Source organism: Talpa occidentalis, unplaced genomic scaffold (genome assembly GCF_014898055.3).
Source record: "Talpa occidentalis isolate TD23 unplaced genomic scaffold, MPIMG_talOcc4v2.1 talOcc4.8, whole genome shotgun sequence".
Lineage (NCBI taxonomy): Eukaryota > Metazoa > Chordata > Mammalia > Eulipotyphla > Talpidae > Talpa > Talpa occidentalis.
Window position 1 is genome coordinate 10729699 of NW_023605194.1, and position 22797 is coordinate 10752495.

At 42.8% G+C, this 22797-nt stretch overlaps 1 protein-coding gene across 5 annotated transcripts in view; it reads left to right on the forward strand.

The window, feature by feature from the left end:
* ABLIM1 (actin binding LIM protein 1) overlaps positions 1-22797 on the forward strand; it is a 260188-nt gene that overhangs the window by 198597 nt on the left and 38794 nt on the right. For 4 of the 5 annotated variants that reach the window (XM_054690023.1, XM_037495686.2, XM_037495687.2 and 1 more), the window contains exons 7-8: positions 12695-12782; positions 15853-15911. In XM_054690023.1, coding sequence (XP_054545998.1) covers positions 12695-12782; positions 15853-15911 — 147 coding nt within the window. Of the gene's footprint in view, positions 1-12694; positions 12783-15852; positions 15912-18451; positions 18536-22797 lie in introns of all 5 variants that reach the window. The other variant, XM_037495688.2, reaches the window with a different exon arrangement.

Consider the following 22797-nt stretch of genomic DNA (forward strand, 5'->3'; position numbering starts at 1 on the left):
AGCTGGGGATCGAACCGGCGTTGCAGAGGCTGCAGGCAAATTCACAACCCAGCTTTCAACTTCTGCGCCACCGGGGAGGCCTTAAATATTAAAAATTTTTAAAACCTGCTGCATCCTCCATGTTTCCTACAAACTACAGCATCACTACAGAGACAGCAAATAAGGGGTACCTGCCCCATCACCTGATGCTACCCACCTCCTCCCTACCCCTGCCCTCTAAGCACCTAATTGTGCCATTTGGCCCCCAGGACCTGTGCACTGATCACTGATGCCCTTAGTGGGGAGACCCTTTGCATTTCTGCTGTTGTGCATTCCTGACTCCAACATGTTCTTGTGTTGGAAAGGAGAACAGGAATGAGATCATGAGTAATAAGAGACCTTTAGTGTTTGCCTTTGCACAAGAGACAAAAATTATCCAATTGGGATTAGGTTTCAAGAGTGCTGAACTTGAAAGCAAATATTTATCTTCTGGTGTTAAGAAATGAAAGGATATAAAGCCTTTGACCTTGACCATAGGGTGGCGTCTGAGTTTGGAAAGCGTGTTGTGTTAAGCCAGTGATATGGAGGGTTTTCATCATTCCCTCCCTGGGTGATGCTCATAGTGTTTTCACATGCGGAGCAGCAGCTCGCTGAGGTCTTGCTCGGTGCTCACAGGAACATCACGCTGGATTCCCAGAGTCTCTCCCGCTCCCACCCAACTTCCTGAAGAGATACCTTTAAAATTCCTTTCACAGCCTAAGGGCTTGCAAAGAAAACACCTTGAGTCCTCTGGCAGCCAAGCCCATCCTCTCCCTGTGTCATGTTACTTACAGTGAATATTTATATCATTAACATTTCTTTTACCCTCACAGCAATCCTGCAGGCTAGACTCTTAGAATCTTAACATGAGCGAGCCCACAAGTCTTTTCAGAAAGTAGATCAGATTGGCGGGGTTGGGGATTGATAAACGTTTGGGTCCCGGCCCATCCAGTCATTCTGAAAGTCCAGTGCAGGGTTCAACCTAACAGATCTCACAAACATCCACATCTACCTTTATTTTTTTTTAAACCTTTCCTGACATTGCACATACACAAACTAGGGCAGCCTAATTATGTGTCTGAGGTGGCCGATTGACCACTTCCTAAAGAGACCCCAGGCACCACCAGGATCCTTGTCACTGATTTCAAGTCATCGCCTCCAGTGAGTCACTGTTGGGCAAAGGCAGCTTGCAAAGGCCCAGGGGGTCTCACCTAGGTGCTCAACTGCTGTATTCCCTCAAGATAATTTATGGAAGAAGGAAAAAAATGCTTGTTTTTCAGCAGTCCAAGCTAGCAAAGGAATTTCCAGTCTTTCTGACCCTTGAAATGTAGCAGGATGGTGATGGGGGGAGAAAGGACTCTATCAAAGACCCTAGATTTGAATGCTACTCTGTAACTTTAAAGACTTTTCTTAGCCCATAAATAGACATAAGAATAAGGTACCCACTAAACATTGGGTGGATTAAATGTGAATAGTACTTTCTAAACATTCAACTATAAAATAGATGGATAAAAATGCAAATAATTGGATAAATGGATAATAAGTGCAAGGGATATTATTAACACTACAAGTAACCAATAAGAAATATTTAAACTCAACCTTGAGAGGAAAAGTTAGATGTTTTAGTAGCCACTGAAGTTCTCAACCTTCCAAACCAGTAGGCCTTGGCTCTAACTAGGTACCATTTTTGAGAGTTCATGGCAAATACCTATGGCTGTGGCATAGCCACTGCCTGCTGATTTTGAGTCAATTTAGGAATTAAATATGAAGGCTTATTTGCATTCCATTCTCGTCTCGCCATCCGTTCAAAGGATTCTACCAACAGAAGGATGAGCGTGAAAAAAGGATTGAAAATTGCTCAGGAGCACTCTGGAGGCCCTGGAATAATGGCTACCTGATGGGATTAAACTGTGGAGCTTTTACTGAGAAACAATTTTATTAAAACTAAAAAAAAAAAAAAGATCATTCACTTACAGAGGTTAGAAAAACACTTTGGGAATCTATTTCGCAAAGCGCTCTTAATTTGATTCTCCTTATTTAATGCTTTCAAATTCCTCTTGGATTAAAATCACAATAAAAGGCAAAAACCACTTTGGACAATTGTGTGGCAGTAGCTACTGAATGTGAATGTAAATGTTCCTGTGACCTTGCCGTCTTCCATCTGTTCCTATGTGTATGCACAACTGGGCTGTGTAAAACTCACCAATACATGGCAGGAATTTTCACAGCAATGCTGTTCAAAACAGCCAACGTTGTAAAACTACCCAAATGGATAAAATATTACCTGTGTACACAGAGGAAGGCATGCAATGCTGAGACTCAGGGAGACGCAAACACAGGCAACAGCAGCACGGACAAACCTCCCAGTGCTGAGTAAAGCAGCAGACATTTACTGCCAGTTCTGTCACCATCAAAAGCAGGCAAAACAGAGTATGGAGCTCCAGTTAGCACAGTGGCTGGAGGAGGTGCAAAGGTGAGAGTGGGGGGCACGCCCAGGTACAGCTAAGGTTCTCTTTCTTGACTTGGGTGCTTGTTACACGAACACAATATAGCATTTATGAATATTCATTGACCTGTATACTTAGGATTTGTACATTTTTAAAAAAGGTTTATTCATGCATACAAGAACTGGGGTACAGGGCAGAGGTGTGGGGGTGAGAGGATTCACCAGAGACAGAGTGGGGAGCAGAACAGGCAGATCGACTGAAATGCACTGAGACTGGGAGCAACCAGTGAGCCAGGAGAGGTCTGCTGCACCATGTGGGTAGCTCCCTGGCCGGGGATCAAACTCATGCTGCAGAGGCTGCAGATTGCTTATAGGTTGCATCTTAACCCCTTGCACCACCAGGGAGCCCCGGGATTTGTACATTTTTCTCAATGTATGTTAAACTTCTCTAAAGACCAGTTTTACTTCAAAGAAAAAAAGCCATTCCGCTTTCCTACTCCAAAGAAGGGAAACAATGTATATTCAAGACTTCCTACTTGGTAAGAGAAGACAGTCTGATATAATATGTACAATGCAGGGCGTTACTGGTGACAATGAAAAGAAAAAAGTCAAACTGTGGAGCAGGTTGTAACAACCCCCAACCCAGAACCTCTAGTCTGAAGACCAAATTCAGCTAACACCCAAGGAAATTCAGTACTACATCCTCAGCTCTGTGGTTACCCTGTAAATGATCTTCCGTAATAACTTACCAGCAAAGACAAATGAGATGATGTTGTTATTTAGTCAAATCCTAAGTGTACAGTTTGCTCTGCCTTGAAATTTGGCAAAATAGCCAAGGCGCATGTTAATAAAGGGTTCTCTTCTTAATCATCTGAGCCATTTTTTACATCAGACAGAATTGTCTATCTAGGTGCCCAAGATTTCTCAGAGGAGAGAAGCAACGTATGTGGTGTATGGAGGTCTTGGTACAGATCAGTGGCATTCATGTCTGTTAGTTCCTAGATCTGACACTTACTGTGTAAACTTGGTCTTGGTGCAGAAACTCCTTTGGCCTCAGAGCCTCAGTCTGGTCACCATAGAACAAGAATGATGCTGCTTATTTCAAAGATGTCACAGAAGAATCCGACTGAATATTGTATATAAAAGCACACAATGGACGTGCCCGAGAGATACCAGGTCCTACAACTAAGATTTTGATATTTCCCTTTAACTTCTCCGATGGTCATGGACAAATGATGTAATGTCTCTGCAGTTCAGTTTCCTTTCTGTACAAGAGAATGGTAATTCCTATAAAGAAGAAAATAATGGGGCCTCCCTGGTGGCGCAAGGGGTTAAGCACTGCACTATGAAGCAATCTGAAACCTTTATAGCATGAGTTCAATCCCTGGCTGGTCAGGGAGCAACCGACATGGCGCAGCAGACCTCTACTGTCTTGCCTGCTGCTCCCCTCAGAATGTACTTCGGTCAATCTGTCTGTTCTCTTCCCCACTCTGTCTCTGGTAAATCCTCTCACCACCCCCCCACACCACGCACCACATCTCTGGCCTTGTACCCCAGCTTTTGTATGAATAAATAAATAAATCTTTAAAAAAAAAGAAGAAGAAAATAATGATCAGCAAATTATTTTTTAAAAATCCCTTTAAAAAAAATCTTCAGATAGTTGCTAATACAACAATATTACATGTCTAGGTCAATAGCTGCAGCAATACATTTCGTTCTGGAAAGAGAATCCATATTTCAACAACTTTCCAAAAGAATTTGGACCCCACAAGGGAATAAATGCGTTTGTGTCACTGTGGATGGTGAATAGAGTCACCCTGTCTGCAGTTCAGCCTTCCCTTGCACCCCCAACTGTCTGTTTTCATCTCTTCTTGCTTTCTTTCCTCCCTGCCTGCCTCCTTTCTTTCATCATCATGTCTAATGAGGAAAAGTTTGTATACCATAAAATTCACCCATTGTAACTGTACAGTTTGGTTATTTTTCTCATACTGTATACAGTTGTGCAGCCTGCACAACAAAGCAGTTTTAAAACTTTTCCATCATTCCAAGTTGGCTGCTCATTCGTGGTCAATCCTACTCCCAATCCTTCCCCATCCCCACTCCAACAACCATGGATTGATTTTAAATCTCTTTAATTTTGCCTTTTCTAGAAATTTCATGTACATGGGATCCTAGGATATGTTCTCTTTTGGGTCTAGCTGCTTTTGCTTTATGTCGAGGTTCATGTGCGCTGTTGCACAGATCAGTAATTTGTTCTTATTTAATTTAATTTGTCCTAAGCAGTACTTCATTATTTGAATCTTCCACATTTTGTTTATCTCATCGCCAACTGAGAGTCATTTGGACTGTTTCCAGCTTGGTGTTATTAGGAATAAGACTGCCTTGAAGTTTTGCGTAATTCTGTAGGTGGATATACATTATCATTTCTGATAGTTGGATTCCAGGACTAGATGTGCTGGATCCCTTGGTATATTTGTGTTTGACTTTTTGAGAAATTGCCAAAGAGGTTTTCAAAGTAGCTGTACTGTTTAACATTCTGACCAGCAGTGTAGGAAGGTTCCACTTTCTCCACATCCTCCTAAAAACTCGGTGCGGTCAGTCTTTTTAATTTCAGCTGTTGTGGTTGGTGTGTAGCTTATTTCATTGTGGTTTTAACTTTATTTCCTTAAAGACTGATGATGTTTAAAACATTGTCATGTACTTATTCATGATGCATAAATCTTCTTTGGTGAAAGGTCTACTTAAATATTTTACACATTTATTAAATGGAGTTGCTTGACCTCTGATTGTTGACTTGTAATAGTTCTTTATATATTGTAGATATGTATGACATGCAGGCATTTTTTCAAGCCTCTGGCAAGTTTTTCCATTTTTCTTATTGATGCCTTCTGAAAAAAAAAAAAGGTTTCCTCTTGATGACATCCAGTTTATCTTTTTTTTCTTTTCTGGATTATGCTTTTCAATAATACCTAAGAAATCTTTGCCTAAATGAAGGTCACGATGATTTTCTCCTGTATTTTTGTCAAAAATTTTATGGTTTTAGCTTTTATATTTAAGTTTATGAGCCCAGATTTTGTGTGTGGTGTGATGTAGGAGTTTGACAGGACGTGGATATGCAATTGTCCCATCATCATTTGTCAATGAGACTAACCTTTTCCCATCAAAATGCCTTGGCACTTTAATGAAAACCAATTAACCATAAGTGTGTGGGTTTATTTTGGAACTCTTCTGTTGCACTGACTTCTATAATCATTCCAATTCCAGTAACATGCTGGCATGATTATTTGTAGCACTAGAGTAAGTTTTGAAATCAGGTAGTTTTAAGTCAATGAATGTAGCTGATCTTTCTTCTTCAAAAGTGTTTGACTCCTTTAGGTCCTTTGCATTGCCATAAAAAGTAAAGGATCAACTTGTCAGTGGTCTACAGTGTGGCTGGAATTTTGGTAGAGATTGTACTGATCAATAAAGAGGCTGGTTAGAACAGCACATATTTACAGAGAGCTTTTATCTAGCCCTGTTAGATTGCAAGGACTACTTAAAAGTTTTTGCACTTAATTCCTTAGAAGGAGATGTGAGAGCAGAAAAGATCCATGAAAATCCAGTGTGCATTTATGCTGAGATGCTGGCACTTTTGTAGTTCTTCACTCCCCATTAAAAGAAGGAAGCTAGAGCTCTGTTTTATACTTTTACCTGCTGGCCAAAGGGCTCCAGAGTGTGGGAAGGCAACGGTGTATTTCTCGCTGCCTTTTCACTGGGGAAGACAAACGAGTCCCTCCCTCTGAGCCAGCACATGGGTTTGGAGCTGGTGTGGGCGCAGGATGTCCTCGTCTGTGTAGGCTGGCTTTGCACAGACTTGCGGAGATCCCTCTGGGCTTCGTGACTGATTTATTCGCCTTTGCTCAGGATGCATACTTCGGGCAGGCAGGGCACACCCTCTTTATCTGACGTGTGAGAGATGCTGCATCAGGACAGAGCCTCCTGGAACGGGTGGCTCAGCTTGGAGAGCAAGTCAGTCCAGTCACCTTGGAAAGTCCTCCCACTTCAGGGGGAAAGTGGTGAATGCAAAAAAGGCTGAGTCAGCCCCACACCGCCTTCCTGCAGGAGTGGAACAGGAGACTTGCATGATTCTGCCTCTCCTTTCCCACCCATGAACCTTCACCCCTTCTGGCTTCTTCATCTACCATCAGATTTGGGGTTTACCACCCAGACTGGAGTTTCCCCAATTCCCGGTGATCTACATAGACTCACTTCAGGACTTACACTTTTTTAAAAAAAAATGCTGATTCTTGGGCCCTAACTGAGGGCCACTGAGTGTTACTGTTACACAGTAAAATTGGAAAACTCCTGATCTTAACCAACACACTAAACTCTAGGTGTTTGCATGCCCTTAATTTGATATCACCACCAGCCAGACCTGTGTTTGCAAGTCTCAGGGACAGAGAAGCAATTTGTTTATTCTTCAGGGTATTGTAAAAACCATCCTTGAGTCAAGTTAGAGCTTAAAAAAAGAGCTACAAACCTAAACCTTGAGAGTTTACTTCCCCCTTGAAAATGACTTCAGTTCTCTTTCATGCTACATCCTTAGTTTTTCTCAAGGGTCTCTATAAGAAGCAATTACTTGGATGTTTTCAAACATAAGTGAAGTGAGTGTGGGAGGTTTTTCTGTTCCAGAGCCAGGTTCCTGGACGAGAGTCCCTTTAGTGCTCTTAGGAGGCAGCTTAGTGGGGTAGACCTGGAACCACATGCCCTGGACTCACAGCTCAGCACCGATTTTTGGAAGCATTGGGGGTTTTAGGTAAATTGTTCGTTCATTTTGAGCTTTCGTTTCTTTGCCTGCACACCAAGGCTGTAAAATAGCATCTGCCTTCCAGGGCTCTTGTGAGACCAGTCACATCAATGTCTGGCCCTCTGGACCTTTAGCGTCTGATGACAGTTAACTAATTTAGAATCAGGAAGCCTTCCCTCCCCGGCCACTATTGGAAGTGGCATTATTTCCCAGTGAGACTTTTATGGCCCATTTTCCTCTTTGTCCTCATCTAAGAAACTCAGATCACAGCAAATATGTTTCCCTGAGTTGTGGGGTCTTTTGATTTTTCTTTTCCTCCAAGGTTTTTGTTCAATTGTTTTGAGATGATGGCCTTCTCTGATAAGCATCCGCAAGTCCTCTTTGGAAGTAGGCAGGCCTAAGTTATAAATGGTCAAAGGCTGACCTCAGAGGCCATCCTCCACATTCCTTGGGCTTGTGTTTGGAGAAAAGCACTCCTAGAAAAGAGAGTAAGGAGGAGCTGGAAAGGACAGTTAACCACCTAGAAGCTGAGCAGGTTATCTGCTCCAAATTGAGGTTTAGCAGCTTATTCTTTTTCTCCTCTCAGTGGCCTACCCTGTGGCTTGGGGCTTATTAGTCTGGGCACTGAATTCCTTTTAGGTCAAGGGTACTGTTGACATACCGGTTAAACCTCATTCCTACCCAGATTGCTTTTCTGTGCTGCTCTGTGAGCTTGGGAGGTATGGGATTTCACACAGAAGGATAGAATTTTCCACTTGACTGGGACTTGACATTGTCTAGTTCAGCCCTTCACATTTTAAAGATGAGGGGCCCAGGGCTTGGAGAGGGTAAATAGTAAGAAATGGAGGTCTCATGGGTAACATTAAGAAATAATATCCAATCCTGTGAGTCCAAGTCTTGTAGCCCTTTCTCTGCTTCCTGTGTCTACAGGACATTTTGAGAACTACCATGTTATTCCAAACAATGGGTTTCATCCATTTTATCCATTTCATTAAGTTCTGCCTTATAGTAGACGGTTTTTCCCCAGATGGCAATCTAGCCTGTCAAAGTTCATACTTCCATTTAGACATGAACCAAGTGGTGCTAGAAACCACAGGAGTCCAACTTACATAACTATTGAAGGTGAGCAATTTTTAGTACTGGGAACCTGTCAACATGTTATTCATAAAACTCAGTTACCCAAGCAAATTGTTTGTTGTCCTTAGAGCTTAATGCCAGCTAGAATGTAGGCATTTGAATATGTGAAAATGAAGAAAATAAGATGATAATTCTGTTGTATCAGGATAGAAGGATGGACGGAGAAGCTCTATGACAGAGATCTGGTGAACGCCTGAGACTCCTCTGGGTGCTCAGGCCTGGAGTGCAGGGTGTGGGTAAGGCCAGGTACCTGGCAGCCACCACGCATGAAGTCACCTGTCAGGGCAAACCCCCAACAGTACTTGAAAAGTTTGTAATCCCCCTAAAAAACTGATAGTGGAATTGCTCTACTATGCAGCAATCCTGCGCTTGGGCATCCTTCCAAAAAACTTGAAGCCATCAATGCAAAAAAAAAAAATAGGCTCCACCATATTATTGCAGCTTTTTAAAAAAGATTTATTTATTTATGCGTACAGGAGCTGGGGTGTAGGGCAGAGGTGCAGGGTAGGGATAGTTGAGAGGATTCACCAGAGACAGAGACACAGAGTAGGGACCAGGACAGGCAGATCTACTGAGATACACTGCTGAAGGGAGCAGCCGTTGAGACAGAAGAGGTCTGCTGCGCCATGTGGGTCACCTCCCTGGCTGGGGATCGCAGTGGCTGTGGAGAGCTTCGTGCTGCGACTTAATCCCTTGTGCTACAGGGAGGCCCCTATTGCAGCATTATTTACAATCACTAGGACATGGAAACAACCTGAGTGCCCACTGATACAGCACTGGATCAACAGGTGGTAGAGCCACACATGGGAATACAATTGGATCCCAAGGAAAGACAAAAGCTGCCATTTACCACAAAATGGAGGAAGGTCAAGGGAATTAGTGTAGCAAAGCAAGTCAGAAGGACAAAGATAAATACTGGATATTTCCCTCACAGGCAATTTGATGAAGTAAAATACAAAAGTTAGCAATCATTGATAAACAAAGGGAGGAGGTGGGGTGGGAGTAAGGACCCCCAGGGTAGAAGAGGTGGTCTCAGTCTCTCCACAGTGAGTTGTACATTCACTACCTGCTCTTAAATGGCACTTTCATTTGGCTCATGTTCTAAAATATTTTTCTTTCTTCTAAAAATGACCCTAATTTAACTGAGTTTGGTGTGTCAGTTGCTTTGCATACGACCCACGTCTGTGTTCGGCTCTGATGCTTTTCCTGGTCCTGTGCCCAGGGCTTGCTTGTGAACCATCATGGGTATCTGTGTAAGGAGAAATGAAACAGGGGACTTGGAGGGGGGAGTCACCTATGCAAAGGAGGGCCCCTGATCCTTCGGCACCTGCCCTCTTGTCCTCCCTCTCCCAGGCTTGCTCTGTTACAAAAACAGACTTGAATGGCTTGGAAACCGCTCTTGGATTCTGCCTTTGCTGAATTTCTTGGCATGTTCTGCATTGTGAAATGAACAAGTGCCTGGGCCAAGACTGACGCCCCTGGCATTATCATGTTTTGTTTCTTAGCACAGTTTTTGCCAGTGACTTGCAAAGCGAAGCCCTACCATGGGGATCTTGGTGTATCCCCCTCACCTTATATGACAGTTCTTGTATCACAGTCACTCTCCAGTGTTTGTCCTGAGGAAAGGCCTGGTGTCCGGAGAGCTTTGTGAACCTCACTGATAGGCCCCTCTCGTGAATGGCACTGCACCCATCTTCATGCAAAGGGTTAGCATGTCATTATTCTTTTTTTTTAAAATTTTACTATTTTAAGTGCACATCATTTTCAAAATGTCATTTGCTCATTCACGCTAGCTACAGTGTGAGATGGTTTTGACTGTGCTGCAGGAGCACAGTGTGGCTGTGATACACTCATGTGCTTTACTGAGGACTGGTGAGTACAGTCATTGGGACTTGAGTTAAGAGCATGAGCTTCAGAGTCATATGTCTACGTTTGCATTCTGGCCCCACCAATTCCTACCTGTGTGACTGCAGGCAAGTTTCTAAACTTTCCAAGACTTGGCTTTTGCATCTCTAATGTGGGGAATAATAGTAGCTATTATCTTAAAGATGGTTGTGAAGCAAATAACTAAATATTTATGCAATATGTGGAACAGAGGGTGACACAATAATCACAATATTCACTTTTATCAACAACATCATCCGTATCACCATCTCTCCTTCGCAATAGGGTTTTCAGAGGTTGGGATTTATACAAGGTCATTTTTCTAGCACAGACTGGGGTAAAAACTCAATCCCAGGAATTGTGAATTCGAGGGACATAGATTTTCCCCTCTTAGTCTTTATTTTCTTATTGTACAATAGCATAAAAATACATGGAATAAACTTGTAATGGAGAATAGAGAGGTTCCTATATTTTGATTAGGAATACATTGCACCAGTGGGTGCATTTTAGGTAAATTGGCTTCTTTATAGCTTTTAGTTTTCCCATCCTGAGATATCATATGTCTCTATTTAAGTCTTCCATTCCCATCAGTTGAGTTCTATCATTATCTTTGTGTAGAATTTTCTTTGAAGGATTTATTTGCCGCTATTACAGATTGGATCCTTTTTTCTCATTACACTGACTTGTGAATGGAAAACTGTTGGTTTTTATATGTTAGCCTTTTTATCTAGTTACTTGAATGAATTCTTTTGTTAGTGGTCTTTATACTTATTTCTTTTTCTTGACTTATTACATTGGGTAGAACTGAAACAATGTGCAATAACCTTGATCAAAGTCTACATCTTCCTCTTGTTCCTCTGGAATAAGAATGCTTCTAATGTTGCACTGCTAAATATAGTAGATACCTTTGTCAGTGTGAAGAAACTTCTTTCTGTTCCTAGCTTTCCAAGAAGTGTGTCTTTCATTGTCAACCATACCAGATTCTCTCAAGGAGCTTTTATCCTTTATATTTTCCTTGAGAAAATATGCAAAGTAATATGCAAAGTAACTGGGACATCCCAGCAGAGCCAACCTAGTGTAGAACTGGAGAAAGCTTCTCTCTTCCTACTTTACTGATGTTTGACCCTGGATGGCCTAAGAGAAAGAGCTACTTGGTGTTGACATTTCCTAAGCTCCCCTCCACCCGCAGGAAAAAACAAACAAAAATGCTATGTGAACAAGAGTACCACTTCTGGAATTTTCTGGCAGATACTCCGAAGAAGGTTTTCATCCTGGCTTCTACTTTTAAATAACTTCAATTTTTTCTACTTGATTTTCTTGAGTGGCTGATAACATTGCACAAATTGGATGCTAAGTGGCTTTTGTAGTTTCTACAGGAGGGTGTGAGAATGGAGTCAGTACCTGGCCTCTGGTTTCTGGTTGAGATTTCACACAGGTGCAGGTTGCAGCCACTTCTGACTTGGGCTTTTAGCACTTCCTTGTGCATGGTTAGTGCAAGAGAAATGTTTTCACAGTTGATTGATCAGACTATTTAACCAGAGTATATTCGATAATTTTTAGTTGGCGAGGTTTTTTTTGCTAAACTATGAATGAAAGGATTTCATTTTGTCAGTTGTGACTCTAATGTGATTTGGCACCTGTCTAGAGAATTGCTCCTGTGTCCAGTGACATTTTGCTTGGGGGAAGTCAACACCTGCTGTGGTGGCATCTGTCATCTTTAGGGATGTGATGTGCCCATGAATAATGCAGAGCCACCTCAGCCAACGGGTTTTTCAGAAAACAACCTAAGACTTTAGCCACAGATTGTCCTAAGAGAACTTGGGCTTCTTTGGAGATAAAAGCAGTGGATGATGGCTTTTACTTTGGTTTTCCTTATCTTGCTATAAACTGGGTAGATTTTGTTTTCACACTGTTTAGCTAAAAAATCCAGAACATGCTAGATGTGAGGGTTCTTTTTTTATTGCTTTAGGACAAACCAATATTAGCTCCCACTGTCAGTTCAAGTATTAATGTTTTTGAAGTAGAGCTATTTGGGAGATTGAGTGGACACCTCTCAGGCACATACTGTCAACCATCCAGGGGACCTCAAACCAGGAAAGAACTGGACGCCAGAAACCCAAGAAGCAAGTCAGCCTCATCGTAGCAGGCACAAGTTCTTTTTTTAGTGATCTTTATACTTCTTTTTCTTGACTTATTATATTGGGTAGAATAGCAACAATGCAGAATAACCTTGGTTGAAGTCTCCCATTTCCAATGGGGTTGGCGTTAGCTTCTAGGACTGTTGGTATAGAAAGTTTGGTCAACTAGACAATCATTTTTCCTGCCTCAGCTGATTCCCTTTTCCTCCAGATCCCCAAGTCCTCAACATAGAGTGGGAGTAGTGACAAGAAGGAGACTAAACAGTCCCTACTCTTCTTTTGCAGGCAGGTGACAAACATTACCATCCCAGCTGTGCACGATGCAGCAGATGCAACCAGATGTTCACAGAAGGAGAGGAAATGTATCTTCAAGGTAAGGTGGACTCAAGAGTCCAATAAATTCTCCCCACCTGGGGAAAGGAAACCTTGCTGAGTGGGTTTGATTGATTGTTTTTAGGGAAGGAGGCATTTCATTAGCTGCTACCCAGATCCAAAATGAATGTGGCCAAATGTTACCTCATCACTTAGTATTAATCAGCCAAGCAATTGACGCGCTGGCAGTGAGCCCCTGGGGCTGTACACCAGTGAATGTGTTGCTGCTGGAATGAGCGAATGGGACCGATGCTATGGAGTTGTAAGGCAAGAGTGAAAATGGGCAGCAGACCTCTCCTAGTCCTCCCAGGAATATAATTGGAAGACAAAGATCAAAAGATAGAAAGTGTTCTGGACATGCTGCTTCCCGGAAGCCCACAATGTCTTTTCTCCTTCAGGCGCTATCCTGGAGAGGAATTTCTTTTCTTTTTCTTTTGAGGCCTTCAAGACTGCTTTTATCCAGGCTTTCAGGAGGAAGAAAATATCATATTTGACGAATTGCATCACATTTATTTCATCCCATCAAGATGACAAAGCTCTCATATTGAGAGAATGAGGAAGAACACACCCAAAGTCTCAGGAAGAGATAGGGAGAAGTTTCTGGTGGGAAGGAAGCACACATTACCAGGGGTCATTAGATTTCTTCTTTTTTTTTTTAATGAGAATGATTTTGAGAAATTTTCTCAGTTTGTGACTGTGGCTAGTTTTTATCTCCTTTAAAATTCTGAAGCTTCTCAGAGAGAATTTTAGAGGATTCTTTTCCAGTCAAACAGCACCAGCTGTGCAAGCATTTTACTATTTTTAGTTGGAAAAAGAGTCATTAATCAGACAAGGGCTTATCAGTAAAATTAGCAAGAACCATAGCAGCTATTGCTTGCTGCTCCTTTTGGTAATTACGGGGTCTCGACTGCCTTTGCTTGTCGTTTCTTCCTTTCTCTTTGCATGAAACCTTCTGTATTTTTAATCAATGGTTTGCTTTGCCCTCATTTGTGTTTTTATGCAACTAAGGAAAATCTGCAGAAATGATTCTTGAATATTTAATCAAAACCTTGGCTATTCTCATCTCAAAATGCTGGTATGTGAGAAATTGATAACCCAAACATCCTTTCATCTTCAGCGTGATCGCTCTTAAAAATTATGACTGAAATAATCACTGAATTTTCAAGGCAAGAAAGACCACATGACAAGCACCTGAATCTGTGGTTTCCTGTGGCTTTACAATACACCTTTCCTGAAGGGCACGCTGTCACCTGCAGAAGCAATAGGCAGGTGTCACTGTATTTTCAGCATGGCGAACATTTAGTCTTCATTTGGACTCCTGGCTTTGTTTTAAATTTTAGTAAGTCAATTATAACTCTCAAAAACAAAAACACGTCAGCCTGCGTCTGCTGGGACTGGAGACTCAGAGGCTCTAGGTGCAGTTCTGCACGTTCACACGGTTCTGGAAGCTAAATAGAAAGAGGCTTTCAAGCTGTGCACAAACACGGCGCATTCGTGCTGCATATAAACAATTGTCAAATGTGCCACATTCTGAATTCCGCACATTGTTGAAGCTCCGTCTGGTCCTGGGCCTCGGTCCTCCTTGTCGGCTGTCTTGGCACATCCTTGAAGAATGAGCAACTTCATCTTCCCCAGCATCTGATGTTCAGTCCGAGGCATCTTCTTTGTGGACTGACCTCTGGAGAACAACATGACACTGTGCGGACCTGCTGTTCCAGCCAAGGTCTCTGGCTCTGCAGAACCTTCCTGGGTCTGACCCTGACCCCTCACCCCTCCACATTAAGAGGATTTCCTGTGCTTTGATAGTGACCTCAGTCTCGGTGCTGGAGGGTCTGTGTCTGCCTGATTTTTGTTTCTTTGGTTTTAATTTTCTTTTTTGGCCTTGGTTAAACTAGATAGAAATGAAAATTAAATGAAAGTAATTAAGGTATTCTGATAAAAAATGTATTTTCCTTAGCATTATTTTAGCTCAATGGTGTGAAGTAGTTCACAAGTTATTTTACTTTAATTTGGTGATTTTGCAAGATTTAACAGGTTGCTACTTGAAGAGAGAAAAGATTTAAACAATGAGATGTAGAAAATGTAATTTTCAGAGACTTAATTAGATTTTTATCATTTACTCACTGATTTCAGCTTAGTAACTATTTGCATAAGTTTTAAGTGCTCCTTCAGGTTCTTCTGCCCACTAAATCCTTAGTATGCATTTAAACATACCTGCATGTGAACATAGGACTGACGTGCAGGTCTTATCTGTAGTCATATAAATGACTCACATATATCTGGGCACATGGAATCTTATTGGCAGATACTGGATTCTTACAAGATAAAAGCTTTCTATTGGATATAAGCTTTTTGCTTAGTGTTGTGATATTGGTCTCCCATCCACGAAAATCGTGCATGCGAGAAAATGAGGCATTGACCCAGGAACAAAAAAAAAAATGACACTTAGATAGAAACTTCACTAGTTTAAAAGAAAAGACATTGTGTGTTTTTTTTTTAGTTAATTAAAAGATTGAACAGTAACAGAAACTTTTGGATTTGTGTCATAACTTTCAATCTCCAATTCCCATCTGTGTGGATGACCAAGTAATTTATTTCATCAATGAAAAGTTCAGTGACTCTGACTCTCACTTCTGGACAGAGATGATCTAGTTTGACTTACTTCCTCTAATTAAATTGCTTGCTTGTTTTGATGTTCTATAAACATGGCTTATGCTAATATTTCTGAAATTAAATGCAGCCTGTAGTAAGCACACAGACATTACTTTTAAAGGATAATCATATGGTTAAAAGAAACACCACCACCCATTCAAGAACTAAATATCTCTTGAATCAAAATACTCTTGTGCCCAGTTAATGGTTTCTGTGGTCAGGAATTATGACCTTTATAGAACGAGCTCAGACTCAATAAGGGTTCAGCAGGAGTTTGGGGTTGTCAAGCTCCACTAGGGCGGGGACTTTAACACTCCCTTGGGATGGGGAAGCAGTGTGAGAAGAGTCTTAGGTCTGTCTGACAGGACTGTTGCTTCTGTCAACTTCCTTTACTCTTAGCGGTGTCTCATGTCTTCCAGGCTCTACCGTTTGGCATCCCGACTGTAAGCAATCTACCAAGACTGAGGAAAAGCTCCGGGTAAGCACTCATTGAGAACTGTGATGACAGGCACTCTTGGGGGCCTCTGTTCCATCATTGCTCATTCTGGGGCTGGACTTTGGGTGACACTGCTATTTCATGACTTTTTTCCCACAACAAACCAAAATGCAAGATCATTTGACCAGGGAAGGAGGGTCTCTCCTACCTTACTTTGATTATGGTTTTTGTTCCAATGCCTGTGTTAGATAAAGCGAGTCTCGCCTCGTTAGTCAGGTTCAAAGGAAGGCATTGAAGGGAATAAGTCAAACCCCACAGAAGTGAGAAAACAATTCAACTTCTTGGTCCAACATCTGGTGCCCTCCTGGCCAGACTGTTCGTTCCTCAGTCCCTAATGCATCTCTCCACCCCAAACTCTGCATATTGCCCAGCACTCGGTGCCTTTGGCTGACCTCTTCAATCCACGTTCACCCAGAGCCTCCATCCCCAAGAACTGATGATTTGTCACAAAACCTTTGGGGAAGATGGTGATGAGCCCAGACGTGTCAGTGTAAACAAGCGTCCGGGATGCTTTCCTAGCTTACCCCTTAGGTGACATGCTAGTGTTTTCATGGCTCTTTGGAATATTGTGTACCCAAATAATAGGCCTTCCTCATCTCCCACTTCTCAGGCCTTCTCCTGCTCTTAGTCAATGCTCAGAATCCCTCCAGATGACAAATATTTGATCTGTTTCAGAAACAAAGAGTTTTTTCCCTGAGTTTTGAAGTATTTTAGAGCAATAATCAGACTGGATCCCAGCTGTCACTCCCTCTATTTAGCTAACTTAGTGGTACCCAAGGAAAAACAGGAATTTGACGGTGCTCCTCTTGGTCTCTGAAGGGAAAGAATGGCCTCCATGCATCTGAGAGGCCAGATATAGAGTGGGGTGAAATTTCGTGTCATTTGTGAAGGGTGACTTGACCTTGAAGACATGATTGTCAGTGGGACCCATTTGCTCTCACCGCTTTCGGTCCCTGTGCCTGCCACCCAGAGGGACAACTTTCATTTCCTTTTTTTTCCCCCTCAGTGAAGCCCACGTGCTCCCTGGAGCTTCTATTCCTTTGCTCTGTTATTTTTTCCTCCTCCGCTGGCGTCCATGAGATCAGATGGAGACCGATTGCCCTTTGGATAGTTTGGAAAATTTTCCCTTGCTTGAGACCCTGAATAAAAGCACTTGTCCTAGAATTCACAATTAGTGTGAGTATGCTTAAGTGGAGGGGATGAAAGCACTTTTTCTAGAATAATTGAGTAAAACGCAAGGCACGTTAGAGAGGAATTTGCCACCAATATTAGAGTTTTGGTCTCTGTTTCGACTTATAGCTTCAACCAGAATGAGCACAGCCCCCAGCCCACCAACCAACAGCCTCATACTGGGACACTCACTTGCATCTGGGCCCTTGACCCTGGTGTTTTGAGGACCATGGATGCTTGAAAAATTATCTTTATAAATCCTGGAGCACTGAAGATAGTACTTATAGTCACTTTATCTTAAGAATGGAAACGTCACAGCATCGCTTGGGGTTGCTAGCCAGAAACCACCCAAGGAGTTAGTAATTTGGACTGTCTTTACAGCATTGCTTTCATTGCTCTCTGTTTTTTGAATAATCATTTTTCCTTCATCCCCATTGAAGTCTTTGGGGAAACAAGAGAAATGCTAATAAGGCCATATTGAATGGAATGTGTCTTTTCCCTGTGAGGGTTCCTTGAATTTGCAGAACCTGTTGCTAAAGTGATTTTTTTTAAATCGACACTCTTGATCACATCTTGAGGGAACGCTGCATAAGCTCATGAAAACAGCTAGTGAAATCCATCCACTCTTTCTGGCCAAGAGGAGCTATTGTTTTCTTCCTTTCATGAAGTTTTCCAGAGAATTCCAAAGCTCTTCTCCTAAAGCCAACATTTCCCACTAGGGAGGTCAGGTCAGCTGTCCACTCCCTCACCTGTGGGATACCCAGGAGTGAGAAGAGTGGCACACCTTGGAGGGGAAGGGGTTCTGCTATGCCCCAGGTGGGGTATGTGCTGACTTTGGGGGGACCTAGAAGGAAATGGGTTTTGAAAAGGGGAATAAATCTTGGGTGTTTTTCAGGGTGTGTCTCCAGATCACAAATCCCAAGCCAGGATTTCCAGGCCTTTCACTGTGTGTCCCATTAGTCCAGTTACCATAGCAAAATGAAAATGTTTTAAGAATCTTTCAACAACCCCACTGAGTAATCCACATTCTTGATATTTAAGAAATTGTGGGGCGTTGTAATATCAGCCCCTTAAGAACAGCTCTCAGTGCCTTCGGTGGCTTCTTACTTTTCTTTCTATAGAAGGGCTAAGCCAGAGTAAATGGAAAGCAATGCTGGGGAGTTGGAACACAGGGAATATATTGTCACTTGCAGACCATGGGACCCCAAAATGCACACTTAACGTCAGCGAAGGTCACACTTCTAAGCACCTATGAGCTTTCCCTAAGATTTGTTGTTTCTTTTTTTTTCTATAGTATTTCTGAATTGAGGTTATTTCTTTCTTCATTCTTCCCTTTTCCATGTCTCACGCAGCCACCAAACTTGCATCATTATTCGTCTGATTTCTTTTATCCCAAAAGTCTGATTCGACGCACAGGACGCTCTCCGTTTCTGCAGGTTGGCGCTGTGTCCAGGCTGAGGCTGGGAGCTGCTGTCCCAGCCCCGGGCTTTGTTGCTTTCGCTCCCTATGCTGCCTTCCCCACATAACTCGGGCTCCTGCAGCTGTAGATGCTTTTTCTCACCCCACAGAGTGCATCTCACATTCTGACCCTGGCTGTTTTCCCCCTCTGATTGATGTTTTCATTTAGAGCAGCTACTAAAGTGCTGTCTTCATGAAAGCAAGCACATTCGAAGCTACCCCTTTTGATCCTGTGTTCACACATTTGTTCATTGAACAAATATTGGCCAGGCACCCAGCTATCATGCTGTAGATCTAGACCTGTAGGGGAGAAAGGGCAGATTTTAAAACACATCCCAGGATATGGAGCACGGAGATCAAGTTCTTTGGCGTGCCAGATGAAGGAGCACTCCCTAGAAGTGGCCATTGAGTTGAACCTTGGAGGCAAGATAAAATTAGAACACGTAGTAATGGCAAGAAAATGGTGGAACTGATTAGGCAGCGCGTAGAGCAGGATGGAGCTGGGGGAAGCAGGGCTTGGATGGGAAGTGGTGTGGCTCAAGGAAGGAGTAGTCACATGACTGGGGAGGAAATGAAGGAGACAGACACCTCTTGCTGAGCCTGGGGATGCAGATCCACTCTCATTTGCTTGCTCTAAAGTCTCCTGGGGAAGCTATTCCATGTAGCAGATGGAGAGACTAAGGCCCATCATACTTAAATAACTTTCCAGACTGCAGCTGGGAAGCAGTACACTGAACCCAAACCATGATGCAGCTCAGACAAGTGGCTGGTCCCTTGCTCATGGGCTCTTTGTGCGACCAGGGATTCCAGGCTGAAAGGCTTTGGATGGAGATGACTGGGCAGTGCCCCTGAAACTGCCTTTGGGGTTCACATCATGCCCCACGGCAGGTGGTGGTCCATTAGAAAGTGCTACTTAAACTGCAGTGCTGGAGAGCACATTTCATGAGAGCTGCATTGTGAGTGAGGATGAACAATGGCCTCTGTACTCAAGGAGGGCTAGAGATGGGTGGGGTGGGTGCCAGATCTGCATGGCATGGCTCTTAGTTGCTAAAGTAGGGTTGTCAGAGGATGTTAGAAGCTGCAAGGAGGTTGTACTTCTAGAGCTGCCATTGCCTGGGGCCTGCCTCTAGTCGCTGGTGGCTGAGGGTGAGCAGTAACTGCCAGGTGATAACATTGACGACTGATGGGGGTCCTGTGGTTTCCAACATGCATGACCTATTTACTTAGGGAATGTTGACAAAAAAAAAATAATAACTTTCCAGGGTTACCCCACAAGTGAGTGAAAAAGGTACGATTGGAATCCAGGTCTCCGTGAACCTAAAAGCTCATGTTCCTTCCATTGTACTATGAGGGAGCAGCAAGAGAGCAAGCTGGAGAGGAGAAGGAGGAGGCGAAGGAGAGCATTAAGCACTGACTAAGTCTGATAGTTTAAGCAATAGAATGGCATGCAAGACTGTGGGGGCATCCTGCACAGGTGGGGGACCACTCAGCCAGCTCTCAGGTGAGCAGCGAGGCAGGAGAGTGTCCCAGCAGGTATTTGCCCTTCCTTCAGCTTCTCTGAGAACCAGTTGAACCCTTAGTTTACTAGATTGCAAGTGACTTTCCATAATCCCATCTTTGCTGAGATGAAACCCAGGTCATAACTCTGCTCATGGTTCAGGGTTACACCACCGCACCCTGGGCTGTGCGCCCACACCTTTTCCCTGTGCCTTCCGGACCTGCGCTGAGACCAAGAAAGGTTTTTGTTTTGATCTACACTTTTTAAAACTTCACCTTCTTTAAATTATTTGAAAGCTAGTTAGAAGCATAGAGCTTTGGGAGTGGAAAGAAACCTTTTCGAAATCAACCTTCAAGGTTTTTCCAAGTATAGAATGAAGTCAGCCCAAGCCTCTATGGGTCACAGCAGCCAGACGTACCCACAGATTCCTGTCCTGGCTGAGCGACCTTTGTCCATGATGCTAGTTACTCAGCAACTTGTATTTGTCATGTGACCTTCATGGAGGCTGTAGCCCCCATGGCAGAGTTTTCACTTACAGTGAAATTATAATGTCATGCATCTAGAGGAACAGCCAAAGAGCACTCCTGCCGCACCCTATCAATGAGTGTCACTCAGAATTAGCACCTCTACTTGGCAAGAAGTTAACCTCTCAGTAGCTTTTGGAGTTTTCTCCCCACCAAAGTATACTTTATAGCTCGAATAGTGTTCTCTTTCATTTGCCTAGGACAGTAACTAAGTGATGCATTTTCATGACTTGAAGAGAAATATTATCATCAAGTGTAAAGTGATTTTGGTTTGCTCCAGACCCTTTAGTTTAAGAGCTGGGGAGCATCTTGTGAAGTGGTGGGTGAACTGAGAGAGAGATCTGTTTTTAATAACTTCTCTCATCCTATCTTGTTATTCAAAAGGGACATCTGTTCCCCATTACCCAGCCATAAATGTTAATGAAGTCAACTTTAACTCCATCACAGAACATCTTAAGCAGCTGGGCACCTGGCAGAGCAAAGGGGTGATTGGGCAAGGCTTTCTTCACCCATTGCTGTTGAGGAACATGGACCAGAACCTTCTAGAAGCCTGCAAATACCAAAGTAATGCAGTTCTTAAGGCTCACAAATATTGTGATCTTTTAAATTCTCTGGCTCCCACAAATAATATCAAATTCCTTTAGTTATTAGGTAACCTGAATGTTGTCCCTACAGGGGCATTCAACTCTTTGCCTCAGAAATAAGCCCTGTTTGGTTGTGGAGGAAAATCAAATTTGCAGAAGGAAAGTCATGTTATTATTTATATTCTGAAGTCTCTCCTCCTTCCCTCTTGTTTTAATTACAAGTAAAAGGAAATAATGAAAGTAGAATAGCCTAAGACAAATATTTCAGTTTCACTTACTTGGAAGAGTTTTTTCTGAAGAGGCAATTGTGTCTACAGGTCAGAATCAGCGCTTAGCATTTGTAATTCCTCTTGGGCTTCTTTATAAATAAAGCACGTGATATTCCCAGGACTAAGTTTGTAATAATCCAGCTTGGGTCATTTGCTTTCATTCTAAAAGGGGCTTCTCCATTGTGCCTTGGGAGGCTGAGGCATGAATGGACCACCAAACAAAAGGGACATGAGATTTTTTTTTTAATTAACATTCCCCTTTTATAACATATGCACTTGCAAACCTGTGATGCACCAAACAAGCACTGTGTGTGTATACTTTTTGAAAGGAGTTCATGTGAGGCTTTTTGTATATCCAAACAAAGAAATCATTTTGCTAGTCATTTTATTATGTCACCTTGATACATACTGCTTTATTCCCCAATTTCACATGCTTCAAATATTTTATTCTTTTTGTCTGACAATTTATCAGAAGCTGTATAGGATTTATACTGGAAAGATACCGCGGCCTGCTGGCTATAGTAAGCCAACGGCATTTGTGAAACTCTGCAGAGAAGAGGGGTATGCCCATGGGCCTCCTCCTGTTTCCATTCAAACCCAGATTCTTTTCTCCAGAGTTGATTTCACTCCTCTTTGACTTGGCAGTGAATGTTCAACGTACATAGATTTTAAAAGCGTAGATTTTCCTTCCTCTGCAGCTGTGGCCACCTTGTCTAGTGGGCTTCCACACAGCCCAAGGCAGACACCATCTGCTCAGTAGCACTTTGTCCAGGTGCCAGTCACCTCCCATCAACAGCTGCCCCCAGATGTTCCTAAGATCTTTCTGATCTGGGGACCAGATGCCTGTAGTTTTTCTCTCCTTCTAAGAGCATGGCTTTGGATGAATGCAAATTAGATGAAGTAGTTATTGCACCCCTCTTCCCGCTGATGGGGGGGAGGGCGGGGGCCAGTGAGGGCTTTCCAGCACTTTCCTTCTAAGGGACCAGGCATGCGTGGTGGCCCAGAATTGAAAGTAAATGGAAACTGTCTTTTCCCTTACTCTTCACGCAGAGCTCTGGTAAGTGTTTTTAATTGGTTGATATTTAAAAATGATGAGAGCCAGAGTGGAAACATATAAGATCCTTCAGTGTAACTTTCATTCTGGGGGCTGCCTTCTGAATGGCAGGACCAATGGACACTGTCAGATAAAGTCCACATGGAGGGGAAATCGGCTGAAAAGAAGTTAGTGTGTTTTGGAAAAAGATTTTAGATAGAAAGCACAAGGATACATACTTTCAAGCATCTAAGATGAGGAGTCAATGTCATTTTTGCTCTTTTCTCTTGAGCTACTAGTCTTCTGGTAAGACTATGCTGTTGAATTTTTTC